This window comes from Stegodyphus dumicola, chromosome 6 (genome assembly GCF_044657685.1).
Source record: "Stegodyphus dumicola isolate Sdum_Otavi_A_Nest chromosome 6, ASM4465768v1".
In the NCBI taxonomy this organism is placed as follows: domain Eukaryota; kingdom Metazoa; phylum Arthropoda; class Arachnida; order Araneae; family Eresidae; genus Stegodyphus; species Stegodyphus dumicola.
In genome coordinates, this window is record NC_140773.1 from 61,286,572 (window position 1) to 61,307,819 (window position 21,248).

The window sequence follows — 21,248 nt, forward strand, 5'->3', positions numbered from 1 at the left end:
TAAAACATTAATCATATAGCGGTTATTTAAAATCGTTGTTAAATGCAGTATTGCTGCTGATGCCAAGAAGAATCTGACTATGATTAATCTAGTGATGAGAGGTAGTGAAGAAAATCGTCTCGGTGATGAGTGGACAATTTGGGGACTATTTGATTACTAGGAAATACAGTGAGATACGGAGATCTGGCTGCCTTTCTGAAGGAATCAAGATCCTTAGTCCTTTTAGTACGATTTCGATAAAGGATTTTTTAAAAAAGCAAATGCTTTGAATGAAAATTTCTAGCAGCAGCTTATTATTTGAAATGAGGAATACTGTCCGCTACTTTTAAATTTATTCTTCTTTCAAAATGTTGCATATAAATAAACTGTGGATCGAAGGATAGTTTTTTGCGCTTTCCGAAGAGGAAGGAGCAACATTTTTGATCGGAAAGGCAAAAACCGTCAGTCATAACTTCTGCATGGAAAGAAGAATCCAAACGAATACCCGAAAAGGTACGTATTGTTTTTAATTTTTCTAAAATTAAATCTTTCCTAGCAAGAAAAAAAAAATCACTCCGAAGCAGAAATCATTCGCAAAGTCTTTAAATACATCTGCAGCAATATTAAATAAAATAATAAACTAAGATTTAGAACTTAAAAATGGTCAAAAACGTAATGTTCACCATCTTCTGCCAAGGCATGCGGCTTAAAGAAGAACATTTCGTAGACTCCTGTGTGAAAATGTTTTACGTCCGATATTTACAGAAGAAATTTCATTTATTTATCTCAATGACGTTGAAAGAATGAAACTTCATCAAAATAAAGCAACAAGTCATAATTCTAAAAGTACCACAGCATTGCTTAAAAAAAATGAAAAATTGGAAAAATGAAAATATTGTTGCGTGCGTACGCATTCGTAATAGATTGAATGCACAAATCCGATAAAAGGTTAATAAAATTTATTCTTATCAAAAGAAATATAACAAAACGCTGAAATTTTCCTCAGAGATATTCGTACAAGTGTTCACAATATCATGCAATATAATCAGTAATTATACAACAGGCTACTGAAAACGTTAAAATACAGTGCAATGCAAAGATAATGCTAATCCGATTTCACGCTGAACTCGCAACTTATCGCATTTTATAACTTAGAACTTAGATACTTTAACATACCAAACTATTGAAGATGCAACTTTGCCGGTTCTTGAATTAAAGCCAGAAGACACATGACGTATAAAATTCGGGACGTGGGAAAATGCCTGAAGAGAAATCGGAGGAAGCTGGAGAAAGAGGGGCCACAAACCAAACAGGTCGGAGCAAAGCGAGACATAATGAAAAGTCACTGTAATGTGGTGCTATCTGTCGAGTCTAGATTTAACTAGTTCAGTCATCTTACATGAAGAGATGTAAAATTAAACATCCATGCCGTCTAGAAGTTCAAAATTAAGAGATGTTCTCTCTTCGCCTTAAATAGTTTTTCACAGGCCGCGTGAGATATTTCTAGCAATTTGTACTTCTCGAAATTACTGGAAAGCAATAAGAGGATGAGAGGATGGAATTACGGTTACAGCTATCATAGCAATCAATTACATTTATTCAGTTTCTATACAAATTACCGAGATAACAATTTACTCAATATTAAATGCACGTGCCCCTGTATTCATATTTTTTCGGCACAGCTTCTCTTAAAATTTGTCTCACGCTGCATTGCACGGGAAAATATAACAATTTTAATTGTAATTCTACTAAAATTAGTTATCTAAATACAAAATTCGTAACAATATATCGTACATATACCCTTTCAACGTATTCCTGCAAAGTTCACACACATCTTACTTATGGACTATTGTTATTGTGCCTTTCGAGAGCTTTTTCTAAAAACAAACCCACTGCCATTGATGGACTCTGCAAAGTATTGGAAGAGGAATAAGAAATCAGTATCTCCGGATATTTTACGAAAAATGCTTCTATCATGGAAATCACGACGCAGCATCCAAAAAAAAAAATAAAAAAAAAAAAAAAAAAAAATCTATCAGATCGAACACTTTAAAAAATGCTCATTGCATTTTAAACATTAATTAAATGGCCCCAAATTCATTCTAAAAATGCATGAATATTCCCTGTAGCATGCGGTCTACCGCTTTATTTCTTAGATAGTTTCACTGAAACGCTATTTTTAGGTTCAAACGTGCGATAAAATGGCAGGTAAAGGAAATGATTAAAACAAAGACCAATTTAAAAATCTAAAAAATCATTTACAAAACAAATAACTAATTAAAAACGGTAGATCGGAAACGATATGGTTATCGCACCGCTAGAGTAAAGGGGCCTTTACTGATTCAAAATTATAATAAAGAAGTCTTCAAAAGCAATTGGCAAAAGGACACATTTAGAAAATGTGGTTGCTTTACCACTTTAAAAAACAAAGTGAAACTTTAACGTGATTATATAAATACTACAGTAACACATTTTCACGAGAATCTTACCATATTATCTCAGTCGAACCTCACACAAATTAGTCCAAATTGCATGTAGAGTCATTTTTCTATTCCAAGAGATCGGCATTTACAAACTATTCCTCCATTATTCTAAAAAACGTGATCACAGATCCGTATTTGCAGCGATATCCAGTAAGCCCAAGCAGCATACTATTTGTGCATGTTTGCAGGATCATTACTATCAATATTTTACAAAACCGTTAATATCTGCCATATTATTTCTGCATTGCATTAAAAGTTTTAATTAATAATTGGATGCAATACAAATGCGATGCGATAAACCCTTAGTAAATGCGGGGTTACTTTACAAATCCATTGAGCGTACGGCAAAATCGCGTTTTGCCAAATTAATTGTCTATGAAAAAAAAAAAAAATAGGTTAAGTACAATTCATATTAAGAAATTATGCGCATAAAAGTATTATTGTTATTAAAAGGTAAAAAAAATGTTTAGCGAAAGGCTTTTTACTACTGCTTGATAAGTATTGATATAATTATTTTTTAAAAAGCTGGTGATTCTTTGCTTGGCACACAGCTTTTAAAACATTTTGCGGGAAGCAGCAGGGAGTTTTGTTAATGCCTGTCATTAAGCGTCATCTTCTTTCTTAATTTGGATAAATATCCATTGCAAAATCAAATAGTTCTTGTGCCTAAGTTAAAGGCATTTTATTTTCTTCGTTACCACTGTTTCGACCGTCAGCTGGTGTTATAAGATCAACCAATTTTTCACACCTTACATCTCGATTAATTATTTGACTTTCTCCTCCTATGGTTGAAAATCCTTCGTTACGAATTATTTTCGCAATTTGTGTGATTACTTAGGCTTCATTTGCAGTCAATGGAAATCCTTTAAAATTGTTAGCATCTAACCAGAGCTGATGCCATCAAGTATTCATTGTTAATTGTTGAATCGTATATGAATGAAATTCTAGCGCTGTAAAAATTAAATGAAAAAAGTTAAGATAATTATACTTACATGTGAAATCGCGTTCCGCAAATCCTTGCTCGATTAAGAGTTTATTGTAAATACCTAATTTTTTTATGCTTTTCAATCAGTGCCTAGGGGGAAAGGTGTTTACTATATCATTGCTTAAAGAAAAGGGAGGCATCAAAATTGTGCTTCATTTTAAACCGTGCCTGGAGAACTTAAATACACCTCAGGTGATGATAGCCCATCCAGAGAGAGGCCAAACAACAGGTCTTCTAGCCCCATTTTCAAGTGTTCTGTACCAGTAACCGGTACAAAATGTCAAGCAGATATAAATTGAGGCTCTGAGGAAGTGAACCGCACATGTGTTTCAATGAACACATAAATTTACAACGCTACACACTGATTTGTATTTCTCAGCGTTACCTTCAGTTATCAGGCAGACTGTACATATGTAAATGGTAAGAGAACCGTAAGTAAATGAATAACACAAATGACTACTAGGAATGAGACAAGCAAATATTAATCAGGAACTCTGTAAATATGTAAACAGCACGTATGATGTACATCAATATACTCAGTTGATATTGTTCAGTCGAATGCATCTGAACAACTTCTTATTTCCAACTTACCACTGATTTCTAGAGTAAACATTCTCTGTAAACTCAGAATCACAATGCATAAAGCATTGTTAAATCCCCTTTCAGCACAGTCTTGGCGAGGCCTTTTTAATAACCATAGGTCACAAATACCCATCCTCCGAAGTAACTTTAGAAATTCCGCTACAAATTTTAATATCCCATAGAGATTTTTGGCCAGGCCTAGTGACAATAGAATGCTCCATCAATTGAGTACAAATGCTGATAGTCATATAACAGGCGGTACAGCAACTCAGCTGGTAGTAAGTAAGTAAGTAGGGAGATTCCGACAGAAGAGTATTAGAGGTGATTAATATCTGGCAGTCTTGTGCAGAGCACTACCTTAGCGCAGTGAAAAACAGGTTACTTCTGGCCCCATTCCTGTTGGTTTCTGGAAACCATTAGCGAAAGGTTATTAAGAATTTTTCCATTAAACCTCTCTGCCACGCAGTCTGACTGTGGATGTAAAGGTGTCGTTTGGGTTTAGTCTATGCGGAGTAGTTTGCAAAGTTGTTTAATTATAGCTGAGGTAAAATTGCTTCTTTGATCGGAATGTAACTGAAGAGGCACTCCAAACCTCGAAATCCAATGCTGTATCATTACATTTGCTACTGTGACAGCTTCTTTATCAGAAACAGATAGCTTCAGGCCACTTAATGAATTAATCAACGACAACGAGGATGTATTTATAATCGATTGCAAAACTATCGCCAGCAGCGAAATGCTTCATTCTTTTCGGACTCTTCAAGTTACATTGTACAAAATTTGTTGTAATATATTCGTTGAAGAAGTTTAATTTCATTTATTTCTTTTTCGCAATTCCAGCTTCTTTTAAATATACACTGGTGTAAAAAATTAAAGAGAATTTTCATATTTGATCTGCGATCTCCAGAACTACTGGACAGATTTTAATAAAATTTTGTGAACATAGGTTGATATAATTCAAACAAAATAAACATTCAACAGTTATAATAGATACACATGGTCGTGTGTAACACTTATGAGAGTCTGAAGGTCTGAAACAGCGGTTTCAGAAGACATAAAAGAAATGGGTTAATCGGGGGTATGGTCCCCTCTTACAGCCATACAGGCCACAGAGCCACTGTCAAAGGCGTGGGGAGGTGTGCGGCCATCCAATGTGATGCCTACCCAAACCATTAACCGCCACGCCGTAGTTGTTGATTTCGCGGCGGACATTGGAGGGTAGGTAGCGGTTCTCATCATATGAAAGTACGACGAGAATCGGTATTTAGGCTAAAACAGGACTCGTCGGTGAACAGAACGATTAAAACGGGACTTGCTCCGTACTCCAATCACTATGCTGCCTGCAACATGCTAATCGGACTCTCTTGTCCGTAGACGTGAGTGGGAAGCAAACAGACGGTTTTCTCTCATTCAGTCTGCTCGAAACAGTCACCCTTGTTACATGGGTTCCTGTGGCTGCATACAGGTCCCAAGAGAGCTGAGAAGCTGTAACCCGTCTGTTACGTCGCTCTAAAATGGACAAATAGTGATCTTCTCTAGCCATCGGGGCTCTGGGACGCTCAGGCTTTCTCTCGATGGATCCAGTATCCTCGAACTGTTTCCAGAGGTTACACATGACGCTGGGCGTTAAATTAAACTCTCTGCATATCTGGACTTGCGATTGGCCTGCCTATAGCCTCCCCACAATTCGCCACCTCATTCCATCATCTAAACGTTGGTGGTTACTTATTTTTACTGTTCCGATGTGAATTTAACCGATTGTTTCAAGATAACACCAAGAAATTCGCAGAGGTGTGCTAGCGAACGCAATTCGTCTTACCCTCCACCGCGCTTATAAAGCCTGTTTTGAGGTTCGAATCCCGCGAACGGGCTGGCTGCATGGGTGTTTTCGTGGTTTTCCCCACGTGTAACGTGTATACGAGCCAGTTTCCCTTAGAAAGTCCTCCACGAAGGCATCCCTCCCCTTAGGCAGATAGCCCTCAAGGCTTTGCCATAATTCAATAACCTAACCTAACCTATAAAGCCTGTTTTTCTGCTGACTTCGCCTACACACACGTGTACGCTTACGTATTTGTCGTACAAGATTTACATTTTTATCTAGAAGCAGTAGTTTTCTTTCAGTTCAGTTCTTTTCATGCAATTCTATAAAATTTGCAAATTCTCCTAACTTATTTCACCAGTGTATTTCGACACATTTTTATTTAATTTCTAAACCGACAAAAGACTGGATCTTCGGAAATTTAACCGACATTAAAAGGGTAACTGAAAATAAGAAAACAAATAGATTAAACTTACAAATAAATCATCTAGATAACATATTTGCATACTATTTTATTTTACTTTTCATAAAAAATTTTTTTATAAGTATTCGTGAGAACGTACTGCATTTGAACATTCTCATTTAATCTATAGAAGATGCCGCTTATTATGATGGCGATTGATATTTTATCATTCGGATATCATTATCGAACATGTCCCGCCTGCTTACATGCGAAAACTTGAAAAAGAATTTGATTATTGTGATCAATAGTTAGGTAAACAACAGCAAAATATTTCAGAAATCTTATAAGATCAAAAAGGATTATAAAAACTGGCAAGTGACACAGAAATTTTGCCAAATAATGGATTAAATCCCCAAATAGCTTGGTTTCGATTTCGATCAACCATTTAAAGTTAAGCATAAAAGGCAAACTTATTTTGGCGTAGCTTTTGAATAACTCTATCGAGTTTGAGGGCGGTCAAACACAGATCCGTCTTCTTCAGAGATTTTTCCTCTTTTTGCGTGCTTCTGGAGAAAAACAAATATCGATGGAAACATCTAAAATTAAATTTCTGGCTTAATTTTAAATTTTACATTGGCATGGTTCTTAATATGAGTGATGCCTCCAAGTATTGAGATTAAAGGTTTAGCAACGGTCAAATAATTTGTAATAAACATTTTATTATTACAAATAATTTGAAATAATAAAATGTAATAAACAGTTCTTAAATGAAGTTTTTTATTAAAGACATTGCGAACAATTCATGAACAAACTTTTTGCCTATTCGTAATTAAAATGCTCTGAAAGCATCAATTTATACATTTCTAGTTATATTAAACTTGTTAAATTCCATTGCTATTTTGAAGGGCATTTTTTTCTCATAGTTTAATTTCATAATCGCCGACAAATGGGATCACATTAAGCAACGCTTACTGTAAATACTTTGCAAAGCAAAACGTTTTATAAATGCTAATCTGCTGTTTTCGATTTACAGTTTGCAATTATGAAATACAATTTCACTCATCTTGATAACATTTTGTTACATGCCGTTAAATTATGCAAAATAATATTGACGTATTTCAGATTTATACATACCTTTCTTGCATTGGCAATGGAGGGGAAATGAATCTTCCTTCTTTTTCTCCTCTTCGGATCTCAATGGTGCTAAACGAGAGGCTACCATGGGACGTTGTCTCAGGACTTCATATGAAGCATTACCATACCTAGTGCCGAATCTAGTTAACACGCCTGGTAAATGTCCACCGTACCTATGAATTAAATTCATTTTAAAACGAAATAATTGTAATAAAACTATAAAATAAGTTCTGAAAGCAGACAAAGTTCGGCATTATGCCTTTTTAGAGTACGACTGTAAATTTACGGAATAATGTTTTGCGCCTATATGAGTAACTGTCATGTGTTGATATAACATTGAAATTTTCTCTTATAAACAGTAGTAAAGGAAGATGTAGAGACTGGTAACTCAGCTGCGTTGAAGATAAAATTTTGTATACCATTTAGTCAGTTTTTGAAGTTACTGCAGGTTACAAAATTTAAATGATGAAATAAAGACTTGGGATTTCTGAAAATGCACCCTTTTATAAACTGTTTAACAACTGAGTGCAACACCACCTGGCATGAGTCTTGAGCAAGACTGGCGTCACAGCCGATGCAGCAGGTGAGGCCACAATGAGCAGCGGTAATTAAGATTAGCAAATGTTTTAGAATTTAAAAGGCACTGGGCGGCAGAATTTAGGAAGGCAGACATTGGACCGAGAGACCAAAACGCCTAACACTGACCCTGGTCTTGAGTGGGCTCGGAATCATCTGCGATTAAAGTCTGATAATTCTACAGTTTCACTAGTGACTGAGCTGTTAAAACGTTAAAACTGCTGAGTAGTGGCAGTTCGAACCAAGGCGAACAGCTTTGTTGCATGGCTGGTTTTTTATGTGTAACGTGAATAGCAACCAGTTTACCTTAGACAGATAGCATCTGTATTCTCTTCCATATTCAAATAACCGACCAACTGATATTCCGGCATCCAGTAACTTGGCACATCTAATAATGCAATAAGCATATCTCCAAACTTATATGCCATTCGAAGGCACTACAAGCATGTTATTTAATAATACTGCTCGAAAACAATTAGCTGCTGCTTTGATTTAGAGCCATTTCTGTTCATTGTAGTCCATCTTTGTTCACGGCGTAACGGTATTAAAAAAAGTATTAAAAATAATTTTGCAAAGCATGAGCATCCTAAGATTTTCTTTCTAAGAATCTAAGGATTCCTAAGGTACCCTTAGGCTTTCTATAAAGGACCTTAATCTCTCAGACAACTTTACACTCATTCCTCTAACACTGAATTCATATCAAATTATTCTTCCGTAATATACCAAATACAAATATGACCTTGATTCATCCTGTGGTTGAAGGAATTATGACAAACACAGAGATTCTTCGGGAAAACGTAATTAAATCGCATTTGCAGGGTCAGAGAATCGTAAACTCATAAATGCAATATTTGGTACTGCATTTTCTTGGAAACACGTGAAGAGCATAACTTAACAGAAGTTTAACAAAAATGTTAACGGAATATTAGGAAGCAGAATTATTTTGAAGAAGGCGAAAATATTGATTACCTTGTCATAAACCACTCTGAAATGTTGGTAACAAATCATAGCTTTATTTTGACTAGTCCACTGCTCGAAACATCAGAAGACGAAATTAGTAATTCGAATACTGGGACATTCTCGTTTAACACATGAAAAACACATTTAAAAACATTTAAACTTAAGGGATTCATGCAGTAAATTCTAAAACATAAATCATTTAAAAATGCTAAAGTATGTGCATAGTTTACTTTCTAGTGTGTTTTATGTACTTTCAACTTTGTTTAAATTTATTTTTCGCTTTCATAATATACTAAATAAATTACAATTACGAAATCGGCATTACAGCATTGTAAATTTCAATAGTTTGACTTATTTCATAATCCGGAACCACCCAACTCCGGAATGTGCCAAATTTTTGTAATTTTACTGTATCTACTGTGCAATTTCAAGGCTACTGTACCTCAGAGTTTTATTCTGAATTGATTTTTAATACACTACTGGCCATTAAAATTGCAATACCACCAAATACAAAAAATATATTTATTGCACGTAAACAGTATGGCATGAAGACAAAATAATCAAATTTGTGAACATTTTGGAGTTTTACAGGGGTACGAAATTAGTAGAAACAGCTAATATCCCTGACAGCTAAAACGGCCCTTACCCCATTAGCCATGGACTCAGAATGGGTTTGGATGACAGAAATGAGCAACTCATTCTATGCTGCTTCAAGTCTATGCCACACTTCATCAATCGTCTTAGCTGAAGAGGGGTGGCGGGCCAGTATCTTAGCAACCCATGACCTGATGTTTTCAATGCGTGACAGATCTGGAAACTGTGGAGACCAGAGAAGCAATCGAATACCCTTATGTATCGAGAAAGATCAGAACACGACGTGCATCATCTGGTTTTGCATTATCTTGTTGGAACATGGCGTTTGGAGACCTCGGGCACAACTACTAGACGTAAGATGTCAGTAATGTATCCATCTGCGCTCAAATTACCGTCGATTCGAACTAGAGATGTGCGTGTTGTGTAACCCAGTGGCTGCCCAAACCATCACACCAGGTGCAGGGCCTCTATTCCGATATCGAATGCTAGCAGGCGCCAGCTTTGTCCCCTTGGCGCGTCAGAATCGCCGTCTCTCTCTGTTACATTGTCAAGGAAAGCCGAAGTAATGATCACCGTGCTGATGGTCCACGCTGCTGCAAACGTCGAAGCACTTTACGAGCTGATACTGGGCATGCTGCAAACTTGCCCATTTCCTTACTAATGGTCTGTTATATGGTTGTACGGTTTTGCAGGATTGACCTCACAATATGTCTGTCATCTCGGGCGTTAGAGGAGAGGGCGCTGAGATTCTGCATGCCGTTCAGTATGACCCTCAGCAACCCATTGATTCCATATTCACAGGACAATGGTTGGATGTCCAGCAGTACGACGGGTGATATCATGGGACGATAATCCACACTCTCGACTAGCAACGATCCTACCTTCTATCGATTTCCGACACTTGCTGGTAAGCATTTGTTCTTATTATTCGAGGCATAACACGATTTCTGATCAAACTCTGACCTTACAAAGCGCATTCCGAATGAGAAATCCATTACACAACTCTTCTTTTATGCAGTGCTTCAGATGTCGTTTTTCCCTCCTGCGTTGTCTAAATGCGCTGAAACAGTGGCGTAGCGAGCATAACTGGCGCCCGGGGCACAATTTCTTTTTCGAGCTCTCCCAAAACGTCTAGTAATATAGTATATAGAACATAATTGTAATAAGAAAGAAAATAATAAAATGCAGTATCTGCTTAAAATACTCTATAATATATTACGAATAGTTACTACCTAACTACACTTCTGCAAAATGGTATACAGTTTTTCGGGATAACAGGCTGGAGTTAGGCTTTAAATTTGAGATAAAAAAAGTCTAGTTAAAAAGTCAAAACTAGGACTAGATTCGGAAATGTGTCTGTGCCAGTGGAAAAATTAGACATAAGCTCATCTAGAATAAGTTAAAAAGATAGTATTTATTTTGCAGTTTTATATAATTGTTTCAAAAAAAGAGTTTTTAAACAATGTAAAAAGTTAATATATATTATATATAAGTAGATATATTTGTTAATAATCATCTAATATTCTAATACATTAATACAGTTAATTACTATGCATACATTTTTCTTGCCTCTGATGAAAAAAAATTATCAATTCCTTTATCAAAATCGATTATTTCAAATTTTTCTCTTTCCACATTTAAAAATGCTAGGCCACTTAGGCGATCTTGTCCCATCATTGATCGTAGATATGCAAAAATTAATTTTAATTTGCTGAATGAATGTTTTCAGCTGGAAAATCATGCTAATAAAATAGTAAGAAAAATTTGAAGTGCGACTCTCAGTTTTGGAAAAACATTTCTCCATATGATATCGTAAAAGTAAAAAGCTATAATGAAGTTTTGAGTTCAATTTCTTTTCTGCTGCAAAGTAACATCTTGCATTAACATATTTAGAGATAGAGTTCTGTTCTATTAAAATCTGTAATAGAAAATTCAACAAAATTTTTATAATTCTTTTAAAGATGGTTATCAACATTGTACCTTTTATAATAAATTTTCAAAATCCACTAAAAATCCAAATATGAAATAAATTTATTCTTAATAAGTAATCTTTATTCTTAATTAATCCAAACTTACTTAGCAAGTAATCTTATTTCCAATTTGTATGTAAATTGTGTACTGATTTCATGCTAAAGTGATCAACAATGCTTTTCATAATGCAAGAAATTTCACTTTTTGCTGAAAGGCCAAAATTTCTAGCCAATTCTCCGGGCATTTTTCAGTATCTTCTAACACGGATTGTTGTAATTGCAGTCAATTTTTCCCAAAGAGATCAGCCTTTTTCTATTCCTTCTTCACAGACCTTCTCTCAAATTTCTGCAAGTTGAGTCGCTAATGATTCAAGATCATATAATGCTCTGCAAAAATTCATTTTAGGATCTTGTAATCTGAGCTGCTCACGATCAGTTCTACTCAAGAGTTCATGCCAGAAATGGTGTTCAGAAATTAAAATTCAGTGTATTTTGCAATAAAATTATAGCTTCACTTCTGGTGTCACTTATGGTAGAACTGTTCTCTGCTAATTTTTCTAATAGTTCTACTAATTCTTTCAGCTCATCGACAGTAACACTAACCGCTTGTGCTCTGGCACTGCATCTTGTTTCAGATTCATGTTTAACAGTTTTCTTTAAGGCATGGTCTAATTCCCATCGTAATGTTGAACGTGAGAAAAAGAGCTATATGCTTCCAGTTATTCCAAAACATGTTACAACGACTGAATCTTGCTTAGCTGCAGCAATTTCTACTAAATTTAGTGAGTGGTTATCACAGTTTACAAATAATGTTTTATTATTTTTTCTACAGTTCTTTGTTGAACACCAGATATGTGACCTAACATCACGGCAGCGTTATCATAACATTGTGATCTACAGTTTGTTAATGAAATCTGATCGGAATTGAATTTTCCTAAAATTGTATTTTCAACTGCTGCGTCTTTAGTATGTATTTCAATAAATCCCAAAAAGGATTCTTTGACAGAAACTTTTCTGCTGGTAAAATAAATACATACATGGCTAAAGACTTGCGACATTTATTCCCGATGAGAGATATCAGGAGTCGAATTAAATAAAAGTCCACAATATTTATTTCTTGATGTCAGGTTTTAGTTGAATATTAGAGTTTGGCGGCCAAATTAATAATAGTTTAGGGGCTAAGAGCTTATAATATAGTAAAAGACTATAGTGGATTGTTTGTTACCGTTTTAAAATAACAAGCGTGAGCTGTACGCCCATTTCGCTCAAAAAAAAAAAAAAAAAAAAAAAAAAATTCACTATTTTAGAGAAATAAAATGCTCTGAAAGGAAGAGAAAAGAACGTTTTGCATACGTAGGTATTTGATTGATTTACTGCAAACATTATTTATAATATATTTTATCAGACAATTTAAGAAAGGAAATAATTAATTATATTACAGTAATTATGGATTTAAAATTTATTTCCCAGAAATCGGTCAAATTATAAATTGAAATATTCCGGAAAATCTTTTTATCTTAGGGACCATTTGGCGACCTCTGCAAGCGGCGCTCAAATTATGATAACCCTCTTGCCCCTCTCTCGATACGCCACTGCGTTGAAATACCAATCATTTAGATATTTCAACTTCTTCCTTTCATGTCATTTTGGCATTCTTCAGATCATTCTTTCCTGGTGTTGCAATTTTATTGTACAGTAGTATACATATTTCCGAAGTTATAATTATATGAAAAGTAGTTATATAAAAACTAGGAAAAATTCAGTTGGGAGTTTCAGGTTAGCTTTGTCTTTAGTTGAGGTGAGAGTGTGGGGTCCGTGACACTTAGCCGATGAGACACTTAACCAACACCAGTTAGCAGACAGGACATTTAGCCGACATGGACACTTAGCTGACAGGACATTTAGCCGACAAGGACACTTAGCTGACAGGACATTAACCCGACACGGACAGTTAGCCGCCAGGACATTTAGCCGACAGGGACACTTAGCTGTCAGCCGACACAAAGAGTTAGCTGTCAGAACACTTAGCTATGGGACATTTAACTGTCAAGACATTTAGTCAACAGGACATTATGCCGATAATGTCCAAATATCTCCAAAAAATCTCAGAAAGAGCTGAGCTCGCACCATAACTAAAGAATTAGTTTTCTTCAAAAACTAGACTAGACATTTTTATGACTTCACTAGACATTTTTATGAATATATTTCGAATTATGTCATAAAAGGAGAGAAACACATACAAATAGAATGCATATGTATGTATTGCATAAGATGTTTCCAAAGCTCTAGGAACTCTAGTTCAATTTCTAGAATATCTAAATAATGCTTTCGGCACAGCTATCCTATGCAATATTATTTAGTCTGATCGAGTTGTTTAATTAATACAGGTGCAATTTTGTAGCACTATTTTCGAAACTAGGAAGATGCCAAGAGCAATCATTTCCTTTTTGTGGAAAAAGGGTGTGCAAGCTTCAGAAATTCTTCAACATCTGCGAGTATTATTCTGTTTCTACATCTGTTCTAGTATTTGGAAAAAAAAAAAAAAAAAAAAAAAAAAAAAAAAAACCTTTACGAGATTACAAGATACTCGTTTTGAAAGTTTAATAATGCCATAAGAAGACAGAAGAAGACAACGAAAAATTACTAATGTCAGCTTAAAAACATTAGTTTTCGTTTGGCTAAGTGTATTCAATTAAATGGAGATTTTGTTGAAACACTGCTCTGCACTACTGATGAAAATTGATGAAATAAAAAATTTACACCTAAATTCCTAGAACTTGGAATTACTTGTATATACGTTGTTGCTATTGATATTTCTGGCCTTGGCAACAGTAATGTTTGCTAGGCGACCGTACACGATTCCAATCGAAAATCTGATACCTTTAAGCATAACTTCTTCACAACATTATATCATTTTAGCCTGATTTGTGTTGTTTACAGTAAACTGAAAAATTCATCTCGGCCCAAAAATGGAATTGACTCGTGAACATTTTCGTGCGATTATTTTTCATAACTTTTGACGTGGATTATTAAGACAAGAGTGCTTCGGTGAACTTAATTCTTTACACAGCAATAAAGCACCACCCTACAAAACTATATAAAATTGGTATAACGAATTCAATCACGGTCGACGTTCGCTCCAGGACGAATTTCGTGAAGGTCGTCCCAAATCGGTTGTTGTGCCAGAAAATATGGATGCTGTGTGTGAACTGATGAATCAAGATCGTCATGTGACATATCACGAGATTAAGGCATCTTTGGGCACTATTATGACAAGTATCAATAAGATATTATATGAACATTTGGCCGTAGAAAAGATTTGTTTGCGTTGGAACCCGCATAATCTGACAAACGATTAAAAGAAGGCTCGTGTTGATTAGTGCAAGGAAATAGTGGTAAAATACGTTCAAGGTGCATCAAAGGCTGTGTATATCATCTACTGTTGGTTTGCGATTGGCATATAAATGATATTATATAAGCCTAAACAACATCAATGTTCTATATGAAAGTTCATCAACAGAGGGGACAACCACGCTCTGCTACCAAATGTTGGTTTGTGATTAGCATATAAATGATATTCTCTAAAAAATTATGTACTTCTAATAAAAACACATTATAGTAATATATAAAAAGAAAACTTTATTAAATAAAATTAGTCATAAGATACCTTACCGCATTCTACAAAACCATAACAAACTCTCTAGATGCCAGATACAACTTTTAACTGATTCTTTGACAATTTAAGAAAATATCAATGTTGCCAAAATATTAAAACTTAAAATTATACTTTATAAACAAATACTATCATCTACACAGGTGAAGAATCATGGATCTATGCATATAAGCCCGAAACAAAACAGCAGTCGACTGTACGGGTCTTCCAAGACGACCCAAATCCAACGAAAGTTGTTCGCGGAAGAAGCACATCGAAGCAAATGGTTGCCTGTTTCTTCAGCATTACCCGTAACGTGGCGAAACTGATGTTACAGCAAGGCAGGATGGTCAATTTCGAATGGTACACGACCATTCGTTTGCCAGAAGTCATAGGAGAAATTCGAAAAAAGCAGAAGAGGTGAATCATTCTTCACCATGACTATGCGAGCTCTCACACATTGGTTCAACCAAAGGAATTTTTGACGAGTTGAAACCTCGAATTAAGGGTCATCCGTCGTACAGCCCTGATTTGGGACCGAATAACTTTTTTTTTTATTCCCACACATCTAAAATAAATTACCTGGTCAGCGATTTGCGACACTCGAAGAAGCGGTTTCGGAGTTACCGCAATAGGAGCGGAAAAATTGCTTCCAAAATGGCTCAAACGCATGCAAAAGTGTATGGATCTTCATGAAGAATATTTTGAAAAACTATTTCGATCATAAACATTTGTTTTTCCTTATTAGGCCAAAAATATGATTAGCAACCCTCGTATATATATATATATATATATATATATATATATATATATATATACATATAATTTAAGAAAGGAGAACAAACTAAAAAAGACCTATATATATATACATATAATTTAAGAAAGGAGAACAAACTAAAAAAGACATATATATATATATATATATAGTATACATATATATATATACTCGTATATAAAGAAATATATAAATAGGCTAAAAATTCGAAATAAAAAATTCGAATAAATTTTTTTTTAAACCCGTCCTACGCTATAGCTGCAGAACTGAAGTAGAATAAACTTAAAGTATCTAAATTAATTAGTAAATTGGAATAAAAGCAAGGCAATTCCTCTATAATATAATAATTGCAACTGTGTATAAGAGGTTTAACACAATATCAAAACTAATTCAATTAAAGAGAGAATTCGTAGAAGAACAATCTTGAAAAATATAAATGAAAAAGAGAAAATATACAAAATTATACAAAAATTAATCTCCTTTTATTGAAACGCCAATTCAGAACCCATCAGGGGAAAATGAGTTAAAGCTTCATAAAAGTCGATTAATATGTTTCGTTCTTCTGGTCCATTTGAGATCAAAAAACGTAAAAAGATTTCATCAAATTTTTATTAAAGACTTTAAAATTCATATAAAACCGAGAACTCAAATCTCATATGCGTCAGATATATATATTAAATTTCAGAAGATTTAAAAGGTTAGAAGCGTAGATTAGAAAGAGAACTTCATTCGCATGCATCTGAATAAATATACTTCACAATGAAAACATGCTAGACAAATAAGTAGTATAACTTAGAGTAATCATTTCGAACCTCGAATGGCCCACCAGTGGCCGAGCGGTAAAGTCGCTGAACACTGGTAGTTCGGTCCGAAGTTCGAATCCCGCGAACGGGCTGGCCGCATGGGCATTTTCGTGGTTTTCCCCATGTGTAACGTGTATACGAGCCAGTTGCCCTTAGAAAGGCCGCCACGAAGGCATTCCTCCCCTTAGGCAGATAGCCCTAGTGTGCTTTGCCGTAATTAAATAAACCAAACCAAACAAAATCGAAACTCGAAAATGCAATCCTTTGTAACAACTTAGATAAATGAAAATAGAAGAGAAATATGTTAAGTGAAACATAAAATTAGTAATACAAAAACCTTGAGTTTGGAGCAGATTTATCTCAAGGCGTTAATTTATGCTATTATGTATTTATCATAATAAATAAACTTAGACATTATGAAGAAACTATTTGTTATGATAAACTCTAAACATATGTCAATTTAGTCGCTATAGCAGGGGAAAAATAAATATAAGAAACAAATTTCTTAAATAAAATATATATATTCTTAACTTTATCAGTTAAATATCAGAAAAATCAATACATTAAATTAATTCCTTAAAAATATATGTGTTATTAAAGATAACTTAAAAAGATAACATAAGGTTTGATAAATAAATCTGAATTTACCCTGGTATGAAATGAGGCTCAGGTGTATAACTGGGATTGTAACGGTATCCGAATGATTCTCCCATACTACTTTTCACACCGCCTTGCTCTAATTTAAACCAATACTTAATCAAAAGATATTCATCCTAGAAAAGTAAATATTGCGGAATCTGCAAAAATTTCAACTAAAATTTCTTCCCAAAATAGTCAGATGAAAATTGCATTAGAAATGCAAAGGTCTATGCTCCATAAATCTGCATAAATTGTAATAGAATATGTTAAATTAAGTAAAATTATTAGGAATTTTATTACATATTTTAAAATCCTCTCGCGATTTCTTTTGAATTGGGAATAAATGACATTTTTGCGATTTAAAACAACTATTTTTTAATTATCGGATGTGTAATGCATATGCCTTCTGGAAAGCTCGCTCTAGTCATATCTGTAAGATCGAGCTCAGACATGGTGCTCGCGTTAAAATTTTGGATATAAATGTCAGTTTAAATTTCAGAATTTCATGTTATATTTTAATTTAAAGAATGCATCATACTTATGTAAAAAAGCTAAACTTTACGATCAAAAACAGATTTTTTTTTTTTTTTCTAAATGCATGGTCTTATTTTTTTTTTTTTTTTTCGAAAGAAAATTAATATTCCTTAAAATCTATTGCTGAAACAAATAGTTTAACCGACATAATAATAAGCCCTTCTGTAGCGAAAGTATATTTTACAACTCATAAGCATATTTAGAGACAGTAGAATACCTGTAATTGTAATACACGGCAAGAAATGAGAGATAATGCATTATTCTTATTTTTACGTTGTTATTATCACCAAACTTAGAAATAAATATAATACTTCCATACTCATACTAAAATGCATTTAAGTTACCGATGTTGGACCATGATATGGAGTTCATGTCAATATTTTATGTTTTGTATGGTATTTATGCAAAAAATTTTCTCATATCTCTGAAAAATTAAAAATCAGATGTACTCAAAGAGCTGTAAGAACTCTACGTAAAGTAATGTTAGTTTGAAATGCACATCTTCAGTTAAATTGAATATATTGAAGTCAACTTGTATTATTATTTGGAATTCATGTCAATATTTCCTGTTATGCAGAATTTTATTTGCTATGTATTCATAACTTAAAAGTCATTCTCAAAAAGCTGTAAGAGTTCAGTGTTTGTCAATTTGAAATGCATATCTTAAGTTAGTAGGAATATATTAAAAAGCCTTAGACTTGTAAAAATAATGATCATACTATTTAAAAAAAATATTCTGAGCTGAGAAATTTCTATATTCTAAGTTGAGAAAAAGATGACAAAGTTTCACTTCCATGACTGAATATTAATTCCATGTGTATTGTAGACATCTTTCTTTTTAGATGTTTTACACAAATACGGCTATATGGGGAGTTCAAATACACTGAAGTGACAAAAGTCATGGGATAGCAATATGCAAATATACAGATGGCAGTAGTATCGCGTAGAAAATGTATAAATGTACTAGAAATGAATGTATTTATTTTTAGACTTCCTAGTCAACTCGTGGGCCTGTATACATGGCTGGTTCCGATGAACGTTCGGTGTGTATTTTATTTTATTTTTTTATCATAATGTCTTTTTGAAAATGTTTGATTATTGCTAAAACTTATTTTTATTTTTCAGATCGATGAGGCGATTGTACTTACAGAAAAGTCTCGTCAACGGAACCATAAATATCAAGCCGAGGAGATTACCTTCTACGCTTGTGTGGACATCGAAAGACTGCCTCAAGGCGTGAAAGGCATCCCGATGTTCCGAATTCCTGACACCGTCAGAGAATTGTTCGAACAACTCATTCGCCGCACAGCAGCTGATTTAAGTCCATCGGACCTCATTCGGTTTTGCATTAAAGCAGAGGGTTTGGACAAACCGATCAGCACATCGCTGATGACTGTTTCGACTTTGACGGTAGAAAAGATTTTGGCTGCAGTTATGAAAGTACTGCAGTCCAAAGATAAAATACACTGAAGTGACAAAAGTCATGGTATAGCAATATGCAAATATACAGATGGCAGTAGTATCGCGTAGAAAATGTATAAATGCGAAGTGCTTTGGCAGGGCTTTCATTTGTGTTCAAGTTATTCATGTGAAGAGGCTTTGACGTGATTATGGCCGCACGACGAGAAGTAACAGACTTTGAGCGCGGAATGGTAGTTGGAGCTAGACGCATGGGTTATTCCATTTCGGATATCGTTAGGGAATTCAACATTCCGAGATTCACAGTGTCAAGAGTGTGCCGAGAGTATCTAATTTCAGGCATAACATCCCACCATGGACAGCGCAGTGACCGACCACCTGCACTGTACCTGTACGACCGAGAACAGCGACGTCTGCGTAGAGTTGTCAATGTTCACAGACAAGCAACACTGCCTCAAATAACCGCAGAAATCAATGTGGGACGTACGAGGGACGTGTCCGATAGGACAGTGCGGCGAAATTTGTCTTCCTTGGGCTATGCCAGCAGAAGACCGACTCGAGTGCCTTTACTGACAGCACGACATCGTCTGCAGCGACTCTCGTGGGCTCGTGAGCATATCGGTTGGTCCCGAAACGAATGGAAAACCGTGGCTTGGTCAGATAAGTCACGATTTCAGTTGGTAAGAGCTGATGGTAGGGTTCGAATGTGGCGCAGACCTCACGAAGCCGTGGACCCAAGTTGTCAACAAGGCACTGTTCAAGCTGGTGGTGGTTCCATAATGGTCTGGGCTGTTTTTACATAGCATGGACTCGGTCCTCTGGTGCACCCGAACCGATCATTGACTGGAAATGGATACCTTCAGCTACTTGGAGATCACTTACAGCCATTCATGGACTTCACGTACTCAAACAACGATGGGATTTTTATGGATGACAATGCGCCATGTCACCGAGCCACAATTGTTCGCGATTGGTTAGAAGAACATTCTGGACAATTCCAGCGAATGATCTGGCCATCTAGATCACCCGACATGAATCCCATCGAACATTTATGGCACATCATCGAAAGGTCAGTTCGTGCCCAAAACCCTGCACCGTCAACACTTTCACAATTATGGACGTCTATAGAGGCAGCATGGCTCAATATTCCTGCAGGGGACTTCCAACGACTTGTTGAGTCCATGCCACGTCGAGTTGCTTCACTTCGCCGTGCAAAAGGAGGACCGACAAAATATTAGGAGGTATCCTATGACTTTTGTCACTTCAGCGTATAGCAGTGTTTATGATGGTCTGCGGTAAATGGTGGGATCACATTAAGAATCAGGGTGACGTTTTCACATGATAGAAATCAAGATTTAGCGTATGTTGGGTGATTTAAATACGTTGTGTACAAGAAAATCCAAGATATTTTTGTAAAATATTTCAAAAAGTCAATCTGTTTTAGTAATATATATGAAACCTCCTGCTCAATAAAAAGGAGTGTTCTGAATATATTCATGTAAATGTCTGTAGTGTAAAATAATAAGAAATAAAACGCTGTTGGTACGTATTAAACTGGGGTAGACAATAATAAGAAATTTCGTATTTTTTCGTATGTATTTGAACTAAACTGGCTAGAGATGTCCATACATTAGTTCAAGTAGATTTTATGTCATGAAAATGTATTATTTCTGAATTATAAGGTTTAATTCAAAGACAGTAGATCTTTAAAAAATGCGCATAAGTCTGTATTTTATTTTTTGGGAAAAAAGAATCAGAAATATTAACAAGGATATGTTTTAGAAACATGATAAAGGTTAAATGTAAGGCAAAATGTCTAAATGGAAAATAGAAAGTTTAAAGTTTACATTTGTTTGACACGTTTTGTGAATCCTTTGAGTAAAAGTAAGATGTGTAAAAGAGAATCCTAGGCGTTTTGTATAGTGTTTCAAAAAGTTAGTG

At 35.0% G+C, this 21,248-nt stretch overlaps 1 protein-coding gene across 3 annotated transcripts in view; it reads right to left on the reverse strand.

The window, feature by feature from the left end:
* LOC118185355 (uncharacterized) overlaps window positions 1-21,248 on the reverse strand; it is a 50,837-nt gene that overhangs the window by 14,901 nt on the left and 14,688 nt on the right. For 2 of the 3 annotated variants that reach the window (XM_035355198.2, XM_035355196.2), the window contains exon 2: window positions 7,386-7,558. In XM_035355198.2, coding sequence (XP_035211089.1) covers window positions 7,386-7,558 — 173 coding nt within the window. Of the gene's footprint in view, window positions 1-7,385; window positions 7,559-17,363; window positions 17,593-21,248 lie in introns of those variants that run through there. The other variant, XM_035355197.2, reaches the window with a different exon arrangement.